This window comes from Oryzias melastigma, linkage group LG5 (genome assembly GCF_002922805.2).
Source record: "Oryzias melastigma strain HK-1 linkage group LG5, ASM292280v2, whole genome shotgun sequence".
NCBI classification, from domain to species: domain Eukaryota; kingdom Metazoa; phylum Chordata; class Actinopteri; order Beloniformes; family Adrianichthyidae; genus Oryzias; species Oryzias melastigma.
The window spans coordinates 35,063,428-35,080,815 of NC_050516.1; the positions used below are offsets into that span (position 1 = coordinate 35,063,428).

General features: G+C 38.0%; 1 protein-coding gene across 2 annotated transcripts in view; it reads left to right on the forward strand.

Moving 5' to 3' along the window:
• Nucleotides 1-15,968, forward strand: part of bsnb (bassoon (presynaptic cytomatrix protein) b) — a 94,553-nt gene extending 78,585 nt beyond the window's left edge. For both annotated transcript variants that reach the window (XM_024269353.2, XM_024269354.2), the window contains exons 6-11: nt 2,385-4,461; nt 4,775-5,634; nt 6,407-6,503; nt 6,584-6,730; nt 6,808-6,863; nt 13,256-15,968. In XM_024269353.2, the coding sequence (XP_024125121.1) occupies nt 2,385-4,461; nt 4,775-5,634; nt 6,407-6,503; nt 6,584-6,730; nt 6,808-6,848 (3,222 nt within the window). In that variant the 3' untranslated portion in view covers nt 6,849-6,863; nt 13,256-15,968. The remainder of the gene's footprint in view (nt 1-2,384; nt 4,462-4,774; nt 5,635-6,406; nt 6,504-6,583; nt 6,731-6,807; nt 6,864-13,255) is intronic.
• The last annotated feature ends 1,420 nt before the right edge of the window (nt 15,969-17,388 follow it).

Genomic DNA, 17,388 nt, shown 5'->3' on the forward strand with positions numbered 1-17,388 from the left:
CATCTGATTGGTCACTTTATAACTTGAATAACTGGCAATAAAGAAAAAATATCTTTAAAAAAATTAGGATTAGAGCAAAAACGGTTACTCTGACATGTAAAATGACAGAAATAACTATTTCTAAATGGAAGTCTATGGGACTTTGGCCTTCTCACAACCCATGGATACTTCCTATTTGAAACACGAGAAGGGAGGGGTTGCTCAGTCCAGTTCCTACTTATACAGTCAATGCTCATACAATACCACAAACACAAAAAGCTGTTCATAAAATCTGTGCTGGCTTGATATTACTTTTTATGTAAATCATATTTTTTAAATTTCCTTTTACTTTGGTTTGATTTTATTTGACTTGCCTTTATCTTGTTTCTAGTTGTAACTTCCGATTAAAAAATTGGCAAAGCACTATTTATGTAACATAAAAAAAATTCAAGGTACTAGAGCTACTGCTTATTACATTTGTACGGTTCTTTTTACTCATGAATTCTAGAGAAAAATATCATGTAAACAATGTCCCTTACAGACCATAATCAGTAGTTATAAACTATTTATAATATAAACAATAATATACTAAAAAAATACTACTGGAAATGCAGCAAATAAATATTACATTTATCCAGGATTTGAAAAAAGTGAGATTATTAAAGCATTTATTATCCAATATTTTTTTATATCTTTTTTTTAGCCGTTTAAGACAATCATAATGTTTTGGGCTTTTTATATTTAAAAATGAAGGGGGTAAAGAGAACATTAGAATCATTTCTTTTAAAGACTTAATTAATTGGTTTGGTGATGAGGAAAAAGTGACAGGATGTGTTTCTGAGAGCAGCTGGTCATGCTTAAAAAAACGCTCTTTTCTAACCCCTCCCTCATATTCCCTTTCTACATTCTCAGTCTGTTTCGCTCTCACACACTGTATTCCTGCCATGTCTTCTATATATGGAAAACCCCTAAAGTGCTGCCAGAGGGACACACAATGTGAAGAGTCCTGCTTACGCTGTGCTGTTCTCACGATTGTTAGCAGCTGGTCAAGCAAATTAAAATTCAACACTTGGACCGAAATTAGACTGAAAAGCATTCTGCGCATTTGCGTCTCTAATCTGTAGTGGTGTTTAGTCTTAAATGTACGGCTCGTGTGGATACTTGACAAAATTCTCAAGGATTCACCCAACACAACCTTTTTGTGAGTATTATAGAATACAAGCTATTACAATTATTCTTTTACATATTGATCAGGTGATCTAGTGTTATGTAAGTAAATTAGTATGCAGCTTATTTCATATCGGAGTAAATCAGTTTGAATCAAATAAATAAGAAAATGCTCCTGTGAAATTGTCAAAACTTTAGGCTTAATGTTTCTTATTGTATCCTTAAATAACACCCTGTTTTTAATTTAAACTTCTGGTGTTAGCTTTTTTTTAAAAAAAATCTTACTTTAGTTTTATGAAGTATGATATTCAAAAAATACAAAAAAAATTTACTTTCTGGTTCATTTTCTGCAATAAATGTATTTTTTATCAGCTGCAATAAAAATGAGTAATGTAATACTACTGTATATTAATATTTATGAGTTTGTGTTGACATTAACCGGACATTCTATCCTATTTTTTGAGGAAAAAATATCCCCCTATGTTCAAAAAGTGTGACTTTTAAGTAATAAAAAAGATTAATTCAATTCAATTTATTCAAAAATAGATTTATATGAATAAAAAAAAGAAAATATAAATTAAATCCTTATATTGCAATTGTTGTTTTGAAAGGAGGTGCTTCCTAATACACTTCTAGTTTTTAAGTCAATTTAAAAAATGTCCTTATATTTAAAAAAATAATAACATTGACTTCAGTTACAAGCAAGTAAGTAAGTAAATTCAATTCAATTCAATTCAATTCAATTTTATTTATATAACCCAAAATCACAAAAGAATTTTGCCTCATTGGGCTTCATAAATCTTTATTTATATAGCATTTTTCTCAGAGTGACTCACAAAGTGCTTCACAATGTTATAACACATAAAATCTAAGAAACAACACAAAATGGCTCATGGTGCCTAAAGCAGGTAGATCAATAAAACATACTCAGACATACAAGTAAAGCAAGAGTGAACAAGCAAAAGTCAGCTAAAAACTCTTCTAAATAAAAATGTCTTAACTTGAGATTTAAAACACTCAACTGAGTCAATCTGACGCAGAAATGAAAAGATTTGAAATGTAGTCCGGGGTTTGTCCTAGCAAGGCTCTGAAAACTAAAATAAAAATCTTAAAATCTATTCTAAATTTAATTGCATGAGACTCATGAAATGCTTTTTGTCCAGTAAATTGTTTCATGTTTATAAAGTGATTTTTATTCTCAGCTGATGTTTTGCTGCTGCTCTGTATCACTTCTACAGATGACCTCCCTGCAGCAGCACCAGAACTCTCTGATGAGGAAGATCAAGAGGACTCTCCCCAGCCCCCCTCCAGAGGAGTCCCCCGTCCCCATAGTCACTCCAGCACAAATGTACAGTTCTCCTGGAATTACCCAAAGAATTCTTCCAAGACCTGCCCACGCAGTCACGAAGACCGGCCTGTTGAGCGAGTTAAAAGCCGTGGAACAAGAATCGACGAAGCTCCGTAAGCAACAGGCTGAGCTGGAGGAAGAGGAAAAGGAGATAGATGCGAAGTTGCGCTGTCTGGAGTTGGGAATCACGCAGCGTAAGGAGACCATGGTAAAAGAGAGGGAGAGACGAGAGCTGGCTTACCTGCGATGTATGGGTGACGCTCGAGATTACATGTCCGACAGTGAGCTGAATAACCTCAGGATGGGGGGTGGAACTTTTGACGCCAATGGTTTGCTCACGAGACCTAGCACTGCTCCGCTGAGTCAGTTTACTAATGACATCAGCTCAACTTCCCAGTATCCTTCTACTTCCTCATACATGTCGTACCCATATCCTCAAAGTCAACCTTCAGCTCCACAACAAAGCTCCTACCAACAGATTGGTTTCCAATCTACACAGTACCCATCTTCCTCTGCACCTCAGCCGGGAACATTCCAGCCCCACCCACCACCCGGCCCCGGATACCAGAACCAAACCTATCCTTCCCGGATGTACAACCAGCCCTCTTACCAAACAGACATTGGCATGCAGCAGCATGGCCATCAAGGCTTCCACTCTCCAGCTCAGCCCATGCCTGGACAGAGCCTTCCTTACCCCACCCACAGTTCTTACCAACTTGGCCTCACATACCAGCCCCAAGCTGAAATCCTTACAGTCCACCAAAGGCCCAGGCAAACATCTTTGGCAGACCTAGAACAGAAAATCCCCACCAATTATGAGGTTATCAACAACCCTGCAGTTTCAGTGGCCACATCAGCTCCAGACCCCAACTACGGTCCCGCTTACAGCAATGCGTACGGACAATACCGCCCTCCCGAGCCTGGCTTGACTCATTCTGGAGAAAGCCCCACCTCTGCCTATCCTTCAGATGGTCTTTACACGTCCAACCTAGAGCAGAATATCCCAAGGAACTATGTGATGATTGATGACATCAGTGAGTTGACTAAAGACAACGCCGGTCAACCCACTGATGCCCATGGTCATCCTACCGGAGGGCGGTATCGCAGTGAAAACGGGCCTGCACGAGGCAACTACGGCAGGCCTGAAGATGGGCCTCTTGATGCGTACGGTAGACCTATGAGTTCAGCTGGTTACCAGAACCCCGTAGACACACGAACCAGCACCACAGTAAGTGGAGGATCTTCCTATTACTATGATGACTATAATAAACATCCGTCACGCTCTGGTAGCCACAAACCGACTTCTAAGAATCTGGCTCCTGCCGTGGTCTCTTCTAAACGCAGCAAGCACAGGAAGCAAGGAATGGAGCAGAAGATCTCAAAGTTCTCCCCAATTGAAGAAGCACGGGATGTGGAATCGGATCTTGCCTCTTATCCAATGGCAACTTCAGCTGGGAGTACAGGTCAAGTTGGGTCAAGATCCAAAAGACATCAGGACGATATGACATACGGGATGAAGAGAAACGTGTATGATCAACAAAAGTACTACGGCACCAGTCGGGACGGGCTTGAAGAAGAGGATCGTATGTACAGTTCCGGCAGGTCCAGGTCTACGGGATATGGTATGGACAAGATTTCCTCCAGAGATGCTACTGGCCACCGCAGTAAGTCCTATGAGAGAGATGCTATGGAGCGATCTCAGAGAAGCAGCCGCAGTGGAAGACCTCCCATGCGCAATCAGAATTCAGAGGAGGAGAGCCCGCTCAGTCCTGTTGGAAAGCCCGTAGGTATGGGAAGAGGCTCTGCCGTCCCAGAGGCCCACGACGTGAGAAACCAGTATGGGTCCAGCCATTCACTGCCGGATGTGCAGGACCACCACAAGAAGGACCTTCCCAGAAGTCACGTGTACAAACCAGACGATCCATATCTCGTAGATGACATGCACTGTGCTGTTTCTGACAGTGAAGGTAACTGGTGTTGAGTTTTTTATGTATTTGTTCCTGCAAAGAGACTGCATGCCCATTTTGCAAGAGAGCTCCATTATTTTTTTATTTTTATTTTTTACATTTATATGTGAACCAAAAGGGTACATTTCTTCGTCTTGCATGCTTGGCTTTTCTTCTTTTCGTCTTCTTTTTTGTTTGTTTTTTTTTTACTTTTGAAATCTGCATGTCTGTCGAGAGTGGAGCATGCATTTCCACTTCCGGTTCAACCTGCATGCTAGCCCCCTCACCAGTGAAACCATACTGATTGACAATATTTGTATTGCTTTTTAAAAAGCGTATCACTTGAGCCAAGAGGAGACTGACTGGTTTGAAAAACCTCGTGAAGCACGCTCTGATCGTTCCAAACATCATGGAAGTGGGAGTCACTCCTCTACAGGCAGACGGAGTAAACACACTTACCACGACTATGATGAGCCTCCGGAGGAATATGGCCAACAAGATGAGTACAACCAACAGCGGCACTCCTCCGCATCTCGGGAGCACCGTCACCATGGCAGCAGTTCTGGCAGACACGGCTCGTCTCGTCACGCTACAGAAGATGCAAGATCATCACGCTCTTCAAGGACACATCCCAAAGACCCATCTGGCCGGCCTGAAGGCAGGAGTTCTTCATCTGCTCAGAGAAGGAATGTTACCGACAACCGCTCTGCCCACGGAAGCCCTCGCAACTCAGGAGACTTCTCTCGTGAACCAGTCCCTGGTCACCACCATGGCACAGGGGGGAGGAGCCAGAGACCACAAGATCGCACCGCCACCAGAAGACAAGATCCTTCGAAGCCACAGCAGACGCCGCAAGGTCATACTGGGCAGCAGCGGCCAGGAGGTCAAGGACAGTCGGAGGGCTACCCGGGTTCGGATCATGTTGATGGTACCCAGCAGCAGCACCAGCAGAATGCACATCAGCAACTGCAACCACAGCAACAGGGCCAGACCTCTCAGAGCAGCCAGCCCACAGCAACCCCTGCAGGACTGGGACAAGCACAGCAGCAGCAGCAGCAGCAGCAGCAACAACAACAACAACAACAGCAGCAGCAGCAACAACAACAACAACAACAGCAGCCCAAATCTGCACAAGCTCCATCACAAGGACGCCAACCGGGAATCGGGTCGGCAGCAGGACAACCAGCCCCAATGGTAAGCCTACATGCTGTAAAACTGAAAATATTAGCCGTGAGATATTAATAGTTACACCGATTAATGTGGGTACTTCTGATATAATTGTATTTATCTTATGTTAAGTCACAAACTTTTCTGTGATTTCCTGCATAGAAATTTTCACAAAGTCCCTAGAAATCACACAAAACAATCAAAGTTGATAAACCTGATGCCAAAAAGGACATTTGTTGTTGATGAAGCCCAAGCACAGATGCTACATACTTTGTCAAAGTTTTATGACTCATCAGTTATTAGAGAAAATGGAATTATAAAGTTACCCCTCTGATGAAAATCCTGTTTTTTGAGTTTGTAGCATGTATGTGTGCCATTTTTGTTATGAAAGGGAACAAATGTAAAAAGAAATAATTTCATTTTTGCATTTCTGAGTATTTCTCCTTTAAATCTCTGTCAATCAAACTGTCACAGACAGAATGATCTTCTTTATGTCACAACAGCTCTGCTGCACATGCACTAAATTAGCGAGACACAGAGCTATCACAATCAGACAGGGGCGGAGCACCAAAAGCCACGCCCCCTCAGAGGAGGTTTTGGAAACAGAGGCTTCAGATCAACATGGAAAATGACTTTTTAAGAAATTTAGGTTGTGGGGTTTTGGTTAAAAACGTCATAATCATAATGAAAACACTACTGGGATTTTTTTTTTAAGTAAAAAAAAATCGTAGGGGGACTTTAAAGAAAAACAACTCTAAAGGATTATCCTGTGTTAAAATTGGGGTCATCTTTTGTTTAGGCGCCTGCAGCATCAGCAGCAGGAATGAAGCCAGCAGGAGGAATGTCGACGACACCCCAGCCTCCCAAGATAGCCACACCCCCTTTAACAGGCATCGGTGAGTCACAGCTAATCAGAATGAAGACAAACAAACAAAAGTCCAGTCTGAGTGACATATTTTTGTTTTGTTTATAACAGGCTCCAAAGCAGCACCTGTTGGAATTGGGAGTAAGCCCATGGGCATAGGAAGTGCTGCAGCAGGCCAGCCTCCTCCTGAGGGAGAAAATGTCCTCACCAAGATCCTGCAGGGTGGAGCAGCGGAGCAAGCTGGAAAATTAGGAGATGGTAGGCTCATGCCCTTTTGTGTTTTTACTTCCCAGTAACCTTTTGTCTTATTTATACTTCATTTCTCCTTCTGACAGCTTTGTCTGGACTTGGGAAGAAGTTCACCTCATTTTGGTGAACTGAGGAGAAAATCGTAAGTCACATTTGATATTTTAATATGTTTAATGCGTCATAGTTTGAATATTAAACTTATTTATGATTTCTTTTATGGTGTGCAGATGTTAAATGAGGTCTGATTGTTTACTTTGTAACAGAAAATTCTTTAAAATGGGATAAAAAGCACTTTATATTACAGAATGATTGATTTATTTCAAGCACAGATTGTGAAAAATACAGGACAAAACACAAATATTTGAAACTCATCACAGAAATAATAATTAGAAAAATAGAAAACAATTTTATTTACTTATTTATAATATTTTTGACCATAACGTGAAAGCTAATTGTATAATTTAAATATTGGAGCTAAAGAGACGTTTAAATAATTGGGACCCTTGTACAATGATCATGGATGCTCTTAAGTTTTATAATAATAATGCATTTACCTAATTTGGAAACTAAGTAACAGAAATAACCTGTTGTATTTTTAAGACTTAAGTCGGTTTCTTAATGAGTATATTAACATAGATTAGCATCGGCCATGTTTGCATAAGTAGAAGAATGAAGGAGTGGTAACGACTCATTAAATGCTGAGATTCACTCCTCAATGTTTAACAGAACTGAATTAAAACTCTTTGTTAGCACTGAGATCCAAAGACATGAAATGAGGAAGAAGAAATGTGAAGACTTTTATAAGTATAGAAGAGGTGAATCAAGCAGACACTGTGACAAAACTGTAGTTCCAGGATTTTGAAAGGGAAATCAGTGACACCTTAAACTAGGGGTTCCCAAACTACGGCCAAATCAGGCCCGCCTCCACATGTGGCCCCGCCCCCCAGGATCAGAAACGCCAATTGAGACCTACATAGAATGTGAGTTTTTATTTAAACATTCTGCAGTCTGAACTATGACAGGAGAGGATAGACTATTTATTGGTTTAATAGTGATTCACTTTTTTTTTTAATTTTTACTACTTTCCTTCTGTACATTTTTTTTTACATTCATAGCTCTTCAGTTCTTTCAGCTGTTAAAATATTCAGCTATTTTAATGCTAGCTTTTTTGACTGTTTTGGTAGTTACTAAGGATTTCTAGGCTATTCGGGGGTTTAGCTAATATTTTAGCTTTCTGCTAGCTGTTTTGGCTAATTTAGGCTTTTTTGAGTTGTTTAGGCTAATTTGGAGCTTAGCTAATATTTCAGCTACGTGCTAGCTGTTTTGGCTAATTTAGATGTTTTACCAGTTTTTTTTGTCTAACTTGGCATTTAGCTTATATTTCAGCTACATTAAGGCTTTTTAAAGTTTTTAGACTAATTTGGTGTTTAGCTAATATTTCAGCCTTTTGCTGTTTTAGCTAAATTAGATATTTTACCTTTTTTGTGGCTAATTTGGCATTTAGCTAATGTTTGAGCTACATGCTAGCTGTTTTGGGTATTTTTTTTTCAGCTTTTAGGCTAATTTGGCATTTTGCTAATATTTTAGCTACCTGCTTGCTGTTTTTGCTAATTTAGACATTTTACCAGTTTTTTTTGTTTTGTCGCTAAATCAGCATTTAGCTAATATTTCAACAACATTCTAGCTGTTTTGACTAAATTAGATTTTTTTCAGTTTTTAAGCTAAATAGGGATTTTTCTAATATTTTAGCTACATACTAGCTGTTTTGGCTAATTTAGATGTTTTACCAGTTTTATTGGTTAACTTGGCATTTAGCTTATATTTCAGCTACATTAAGGCTTTTTAAAGTTTTTAGACTAATTTGGAGTTTAGCTAATATTTCAGCCTTTTGCTGTTTTAGCTAAATTAGATATTTTACCTTTTTTGTGGCTAATTTGGCATTTAGCTAATGTTTGAGCTACATGCTAACTGTTTTGGCCAATTTAGGCTTTTTCTCATTTTTTTTAGGCTAATTTGGAATTTAGCTAATATTTCAACTAAATGCTAGCTGTTTTGGCAATTTTTTTTTCAGCTTTTAGGCTAATTTGGCATTTTGCTAATATTTTAGCTACCTGCTTGCTGTTTTTGCTAATTTAGACATTTTACCAGTTTTTTTTTTTTGTTGTTTTGTCGCTAAATCAGCATTTAGCTAATATTTCAACAACATTCTAGCTGTTTTGACTAAATTAGATTTTTTTTCAGTTTCTAGGCTAATTTGGCATTTTTCTAATATTTTAGCAAGCTATCAGCTTTAGCGTTTTCAGTTATTAACTTCAGCCATTTCAGCTACCAACTTCAGCGTTTTCAGCAATTATCTTCAGTGTTTTTAGTTATCAATTCTTGCATCTTCAGCTACTAGCACTATCATCTTCAGCGCTCACATTCAGCTTACAGTCTTCATACTAGCATAATTGCAGGTAATGCCATATATCTTTTTTAGTTATATTTTTTTTCTATGAAGATTACAGAAATGAATAATTAAAAATTTGACTATGTAGCTTTCTGGAAAGCGTAATAGTTTACGTTTAGGCTGTATTTGTTACAGTTTTTCGACCCCGGCCCCACATCAGAGAAGAAAACAGTTATGTGGCCCCTCACAAGAAAAAGTTTGGGGACTCCAGCCTTAAACCACAGGTGTCATACTCCAAACTGCCTTCAGGGATGGTGTCTTACATGTTTTCCAACTAACCTGCCTTTGTAGCTTCTTATTGGTACACACATCTGATCCAGGAATCAGCCCTCAAGGCCTGGAGTCTGACACTCCTGACTTAAGTGAAAACCACTCATGCTTGGTTTTACTGGAAAACATGATTTTGTCCTCAAATAAATTCCAGTTATTTTTTTATGTTTTGCAAGAAGAAACTGAAGACTAAAAATAACTTTGACAAACAGATGAGTGACTTAAGGCAAAGGGCAAGCTCTAGTTTGTTCTAACTCTACGTCTGGTAATCTGGGACGAGCAAAGTGAGCTATATTTAGCCTAAGAAAGCTAACCATGCCTTAGCTTTAATGTCACACATGCAAAGGCACACAAGGACGTTCTTGAGCACGTGGGGGCTCTCAGAATCATGACTCACGATGCACATCCTTCACTGCATGGTAGAATGAACTGTGGCAGAGGTGCAAACAACACCAATTTCACCTCACTTTATTTAGCTTCTGTCAAAGTGCATGCTGGGACTTGCACAGATGAAGGTAAAAGTAGCTGAAGGAAATGGGTTTTTTTTTGTCTTTTTAGTCCGAAATACTCATATAATATCAGCTGTGTCTGTGATTCAAAAACCCAAACTATCAGTTATACGTTGATTCATTTGAAAATTGAAAATTATATAATTCTGAAATACCTGAATTGTAATTAAAACTGTAGATAAACATGTGAAGCCTGTTAGAAATCTTCATAAAAATACTTAAAGGATATGAATGGATGGGTAGATAAATACATACATACATAAATAAATAAATAAAGGGATGGATGGAAAAAAAAGTAAATAAAAAAACAGATAGACGGACGGATGCATAAAAATAAGGAAGGAATGTTGGATGAATGGAGGAAGGGATGAATGGATGAATAGGTGGATGGATGGATGGATGGATGGATGGATGGATGGATGGATGGATGAATACCTTGAACATATAGTAAAGACTCATCCTGCTTCAGTTCTAAAGACAGGAAAATCAAATCTAAAATCTATTAAAGAGTTTTGAAGATTACCCACAGTGCATAGAGGCACATCTAAAACCTATTGGGATAAAATCATTTTGCTGCATTATTCTGATATAGTTAGAGATAGCTGTGGAGCTCTGCTTCACATAAACACCAGATCAGGTAGTTGTGGTTGGTTATAAAGACATTGTTTTTTCACATATAAGTATATTACAGATTATGAAACGTTACGTTAGTTTAGGTGCTCGTTTAGTCACTTCCAAAAACAAATTTCAGTCTGTTTTGACCTTAGGTATACTGAGGAATCTGCCAGAAGGAAACGGCTCAAAGTGAAAGCTCTCAGGGTGTGTTCGGTCCTGGATAATATTCTGGGCTGGAACAAAGAGGACTGTAGAAAAGGATGAAGGTGACACATGATCTGCTGGGCCACAGTGATAAACCTGTGGAGAGACATCCTGTCTGCTGAGAAACCACACAGGTCCAGTGTGAGAGAACGTCCCTGTCCTGTGTGTGAGGTGATGGGTCCTTACACCGCTCTTTTGATGGTTCTGGTGCTGCAGGACAGGACAGCCTCAGTATGTGAGCAAGAAACGTATGGATGGAAACCCAGATCTGTTCACTGACGTGTCTCATTCATATCAAAATTATTAAGGATTTAAGTAAAAGATAAAAAAAATAGTTGAATATCACAAGTGTCACTAAAATATCTAACTGCACTTTTCCCATTTTTCCCAATTATAAACACAACTGCAGAGAAATATCTGTTAGAAAAGCCCAAAAAAAGCAATATGTTTATATGAAGAGTAAAATACTGAAAGTTATTTAAGGTTTAAGTTGATTTGTTCTGGAATAATATTTCTGCATTTTGTTATTCATAATTATGTTAAGAAGTTACAGTTTTAAAGTTTTAAAAATTAGCATTCTGCTAGCTTCTTGGACTATTTTAGCATTTACTAAGATTTTTTAGGCTATTTTGCAGTCCAGCTACATGCTAGCTGTTTTGGGAAATTCCCAAAAAAAGGCTTTTTTCTGATTTTCAGGTTATTTTTTACGTTTTTTATGTTATTTTGAAGTTTAGCTATTTTTTAGCTATATGCTAGCTGTTTTGACTAACCTAAGTTTTTTTTTTTCTTTTTTGGCTAATTTGGCATTTAGCTAATATTTTTAGCTAGCTATCAGCTTTAGCTACAGTAATTTCAGCTATCAATCTCACCATCTCCAGCTATCAGCACCGACATCTTTGGCGACTAAATCCTTCTTGCAGCACGCTAGCATTAACGCATCTAGCATTATAATGCTAGATAAAGCCACTGCATCTCCACAAGGGGGGTGCAGTTATGGAATAACTGTAGGGAAGATATACAAAATTGTCAAACCTCACATAAATTAAAAATATTCATCAAATGTAACACAATTAATAAATATGAAGACATTGATAAAATATGTTATATGAATATTAGTATATATAAATGTCGTGATTGTTTTCGCTGTTCTTTTCACTAATGAAATGTATTCTGTTTTTTTGTTCATGTAGCTCAATATGGTCAATGAGAAATTGTATATTTAATTTGGGTTGAAAAAGAACAAAGGGGCTTGGAGTTGATAAGCTATTAGCTTCATCCAAAGCCCTTTTTCTAACTTTGAACATCTCTTGTTGCATTCAAGATTGATTGTGGGAGAAATTGCTTTGTTTCTTATATTTCTTTTTTGTTTTCTTTTCATTTTTCTTTGTTTTATCGTTGTTCTTGTTCGAAAATAAAATTATTTTAAAAAAAAAAGCTAGTCTAGTTCAGAATTATGTAAAAAAGTTTAGTTTTTTTTTATTATATTTATTTTTTTAAATTTTATTTTAATACCTGAATTTAGATTGTACAACCTGAGGTGTCCTTCAGAATGCAAAAAAATAAATTGTTGATTTTTTGGGGTCTCAATTTATACAAAATAAGGAAATTGTTGCAAAATAGGATTGTTCCATTTTTTATAAGCTAAAAGGTCAATTTTTTTCTAAACGTTTTAACTAAGTAGCAGTAAAAGTCCGTCAATTAATTGAGTGTCCCACTTGAATCATGTGTTGAAGTATTGTAAAAGCGTTCTATGTTAGATATACTTTAATTGCAGATTTTTACTCTATAAAAAACATACAAAAGACATAAATAAATTAATTAAAAAAACGATTTTACATATCTATTTGTTCTTTTGATTCTGTTGTTTTTCGCCAAAATTTGAAAAAAAAGTGTCAATTTCTAGGTCATAGTTTCTGCAGAGCGGCAGGAGTTCATTAGAAGTTCACCTATGAATTTTTCACCCAATCGGAATTCTTCCTTTCTCCCTTCCCTTTCATTCAGTCCTCCGAACGGAGAGTTATGAAAAAATAGTGTCTCATAATTTGGACGTCACTTTCTTTCACTCCATGACGTCACCAATTTGCTAGTTTTAGTGTGGAATTTCCAGCGCTCAAATATACATAACAACATTGGTTTTAAAACTTTAAAATATATAAACAATTATAAATATATAAAAATATATAAATATTCTGGACACCACTTGCAATAAAAATGCCCCTACAAATGGAGGGGAAGGCAGAAGGGAAGAATTTGGACACGCTCCTCCTGCGAGCTCACAACCCCAACCTGGCATTAGTGCTGCAGCAAATATGGTGAACAATATCGGAGCTATCCAGTTGTCCAGTTTTAAGATTAATTTTGCTCATAAATAAGAAAAATTCCACAAGAAAATGTTCAAATTCATCAGTGATTCTTAACGGAGTTACAGAAAACATCATTTGGTGTTCATGCCTGTGAGTCATCACATCCTCCCTCTCTGTCTTTCAGGTCTGTGGTGGGAAAGGAAGCGCTCTCTGTCATCGTCATAAGAAGTCCATCATGAGAGAGAACAGGCTCTGCTGAGCTGTGGTGGAGAAACGGTGCGTCTTTCCAGATCTGCTTCTAACAACTCAGTGAAGGAAGCCTCACAGCACCCTCTACAGAGACGTCAACGCAACACCACCGTCATCGGCGGAGGGCACGACCATTCTGGAATCTTCAGAATACTTCATGTAAAACAACAACAAAGGAAGCAGATTTAGTGTTTTTTTTTTCTTGTTCTAAAGAGGATGATTTCAAAGCGTCACCTTTTATCTTGACCGGATGAGACGTATCAGCAGCAGTTGATTCTCCTGAAGTCGTCGGTTTCTCTGAGTACATTCCAGTGAAGGGAACTCCACCCTTTCTTTGAATGTGATTTTTGTCCTATCATTTTAGTGTCTGCATTGTGTACATGTAAACAAGTAAAGGCGCACACAAATAATAAAAAAAAAGAAAAAAAAATGAACCCATTTCAGCACTTTTTCACGACTAAAGAAAGAGATGTCGTAGGTTTTTAGAGAAGATTGCTACCAGTGTGCCCACCAGTGTGAGCTTCACACAGAGGAGAGGACCAAATGGAGAAAAAAAGTGGCAAAAGGGTCTTTATTAGCCATTGCAAAGCCATCGTTTATTCAGCCCCAGAGCATTCTGGGACTTTCTCTTATTTACATATGTTTAATATTTATTATATCCTTTTTTTTCTTATTTTTTGCCTGATGTTCAATGATTGGAGCCTTATTCAGAGTATGTTTTCACTTGTATACCTCATATGTTAAGCACCCATATCATCCGATTTTTTTTTACGCTGTAAACTATTGTATGTACATAAATCAGAAATCTGATATGTAAATTTGTCATTTGTGTATTTAATGAAAAAAAATCTCCTGTGACTTTTTTTTTTTTTTTTTTGGTCAATGTTAAGTGTCTTTTCTTTGGTATAACTTTATATTTTTCACTTGTTTCCTTGCATTGAATAACTTGATTTTTAAAAGCAATAGCATGCAGCAAATGGTATATAGCACAATGGTATAAATGTTGTTTCGGTTAGTCAATGGGAAATATCAAACCACCTTTGTTGATAAATCTGTCTAAAACATTTTGTCAGAGGGTTTACAGCCACAGAACCACGTAAAGACATGCATGTCGTGCGCAGATGCATGCAGACGAGTACACTTTGTCACACTTCTACACAAAACATTTTTATTTTGATTTTTTTTAAATCCTAGTTTGACATCAGAGCCAAGGTTGAGTTCTCATCGCACTGCTTCTCGAGCAAACATCACACGTGCACAGATGCAGGCGAGGACGCAGCAATTATCGACTCAAATGTTCTATGCAATGACTCATTTTGAACCTGGAAGCGATTCAGCTTAAAACTATTTCTCATCATAGGAAAACAAGGAAATCATTAAAAAAGAATAACAGGTACTGAAAATGTTTTTACTAAACCATTTGTCTGTATGAGTTTGAGCTAAAATGATTATTTTCTTGGCATGTTTTGACCCCTCACTCCCTAACAGGGACTTGTTGCCAAAGTGTAGAATGTTGGTTTTGAATGTCGGCCATCTTGTTGCTTTGAAGCATGGGTTTGCTTGGCTTCGTCTGGCTGTTCGTAGCTCTCATTCAGTTGATGTGCATTTTGGGCTGACCTGGACCCCTCAGTGTTTGGCTTGCGATGACCGTCTGTGCTACTATAAACCTGTGATGCAGATAGTCGGCACTTCTCATCCATTCGTGTCCGTGTACAGTGGGTGTTACCTGTGGGGCGAATGGAGCGTTTCTGTTTCATGTTGATTAAGCAATTTGAAAGGTGCATGATTAGATCTTTTATTCTTGGAAATGATAAAAATATAAATATATAAATACACTAAATACAAGAGGAAAAGGCATGCCTTTAATGCAGAGAATATCGGCTCATCCAGTCATTTGCTAAATCAGGGCATGCCGTTTTGAAAGCACAAGCCTGACTGGTAGCACTCGCAGAGACGTGGAGGTTGCGTAACAAACAGAGCGGTGTAAGATCTGCATCCGAACTGGGCGGAGGTGCAAATGCGGCGCATGAAACAAAACAAAAAACAAAAAAAAGATGTGGATGGAGAACTACAGACACGACCTAAAAGGATTCCTGTAAATACGACTTCATTCCTCTGTACAGCTTTTGAGTTTGGAGTACGGCTGTCATGTGCATCCCTATGCCGTATTTGCTGCCAACTTTTGTGTAGAATACTTGTTACTTTCACAAAAATGAGGATGATGATGATGATATTATTATTGCATAAAAATAGTGTATGTGGCTGACTTGTATTGACTGTTTACAACAAAAGTTGTACTCAGAAACATATCCAGTCTCTGTGGAGCTTCTATACATATTGTGTTTATTGAACGAGAAGCAGAAAATCTCCACCCTGGAGGTTTTCGGTTTAGTGATCTACGAGGAGATGAAGGGAAGCAACAGGGGAAAAAAATGAAAACAAAAAATCTGGAAAATGTCATTCACTATTGTAGGTGCAATGGGCAAAAATGTCAGTCGTGAATCCATTGTGAAACCTTGTGTTCTATTCAGTGTATTCCTGTTAACAGATAGAGTACATTTTGGTGCATCATGTTAAGTAATGTGAAAATATTGACCCTGCAATTTCCAAACAGAGAAAAGAATAAAAAGAAACGGAATACATTGTGATGGGCGTGTGTGTCGGCTCTCTGTGTCTCTGCAGTCCGGACAAAGAAAAGAGATCAAGAATAAGACTTTTGTGAGTCTATTCAAGTAGGACCAGGCTTTATGTGCTGAGGTGGTGATGATTTATCCCAGTGTGGGTGGCAGAGAGAAGAAGTGTGAAGAGCTGTGTTTGGCATCGGGAGATATGGAGGTGTGAGCATGAGAGCCTGTCAGAGCAAGAAGAGACCAAAATTATTTCAGCTGTTGCTCATGTTTGTCCTGTGCAGCAAATGCAGTTTTACTATTGCAGATGTCTCATTTTAACATCCATTTTCTTATATTTTTATCTTTCAAACATAATAGAGGCATTTGCTAAGGCACATGTGTCAAAGTCAAGGCCCGGGGGCCGGATCCGGCCCTCCAGATCATTTTATGTTATTGTTATTAACGGCCTGATGTTATCTTACTCTAATTTCTAACTTGCATAATATAGACTAAATATATTTTTATGGAGAGTAAAATATTGAAAGTTCATTCATCTTCCAGACCGCTTCTTCCCTTTCGGGGTTGCGGGGATGCCGGAGCCTATCCCGGCTACTGAAGGGCGAAGGCGGGGTACACCCTGGACAGGTCGCCAGTCTGTCGCAGGGCCTCAATCACACACTCATTCACTCTCACATTCACACTTAGGGACAATTTAGAGTCACCAATTGACCTATGAAGCATGTTTTTGGACGGTGGGAGGAAGCCGGAGTCCCCGGTGAAAACCCACGCATGCACGGGGAGAACATGCAAACTCCACACAGAAAAGTCCCAGCCGGGATTCGAACCGGGGCCTTCTCGCTGTGAGGCAAGAGCGCTAACCACTGCGCCACCGTGCAGCCCGCATATTGAAAGTTATTTAAGGTTTAAGTTGATTTATTCTGAAATAATATTACTGCCTTTTTATTATTCACCATTATCTTAAAAAATATGTTTTTAAAGTTTTAAAAATTGCCATTATTCTAGCTTTTTGGACTATTTTGGCATTTACTAAGATTTTTTTAGGCTATTTGAAGTTTAGTTAATATTTCAGCTACATTCTAACTGTTTTGGCTAATTTAGACTTTTTTTAGTCGTTTAGGATATTTTGAAGTTTAGTTAATATATCAGCTATAGCTGTTTTGGCTATTTTATTTATTTATTTTAGTTTTTAGGCTATTTTGAAGCTAGACTAATATTTGTTTTGGCTAATTTAGTTTTTTATGTTTTTCAGGCTATTTTGAAGTTTAGCTAATATTACAGCTATATGCTATATGCTTTAGCTGATTTGTGCTTTTGTATTTGCTTTTTAGGCTATTTTGGAGTTAGGCTAATATTTACATGCAAGCTGTTTAGGCAAATTTAGGCTTTTTTTATTTGTTTAGGCTGTTTTGGAATTTAGCAAATATTTCAGCTACAAGCT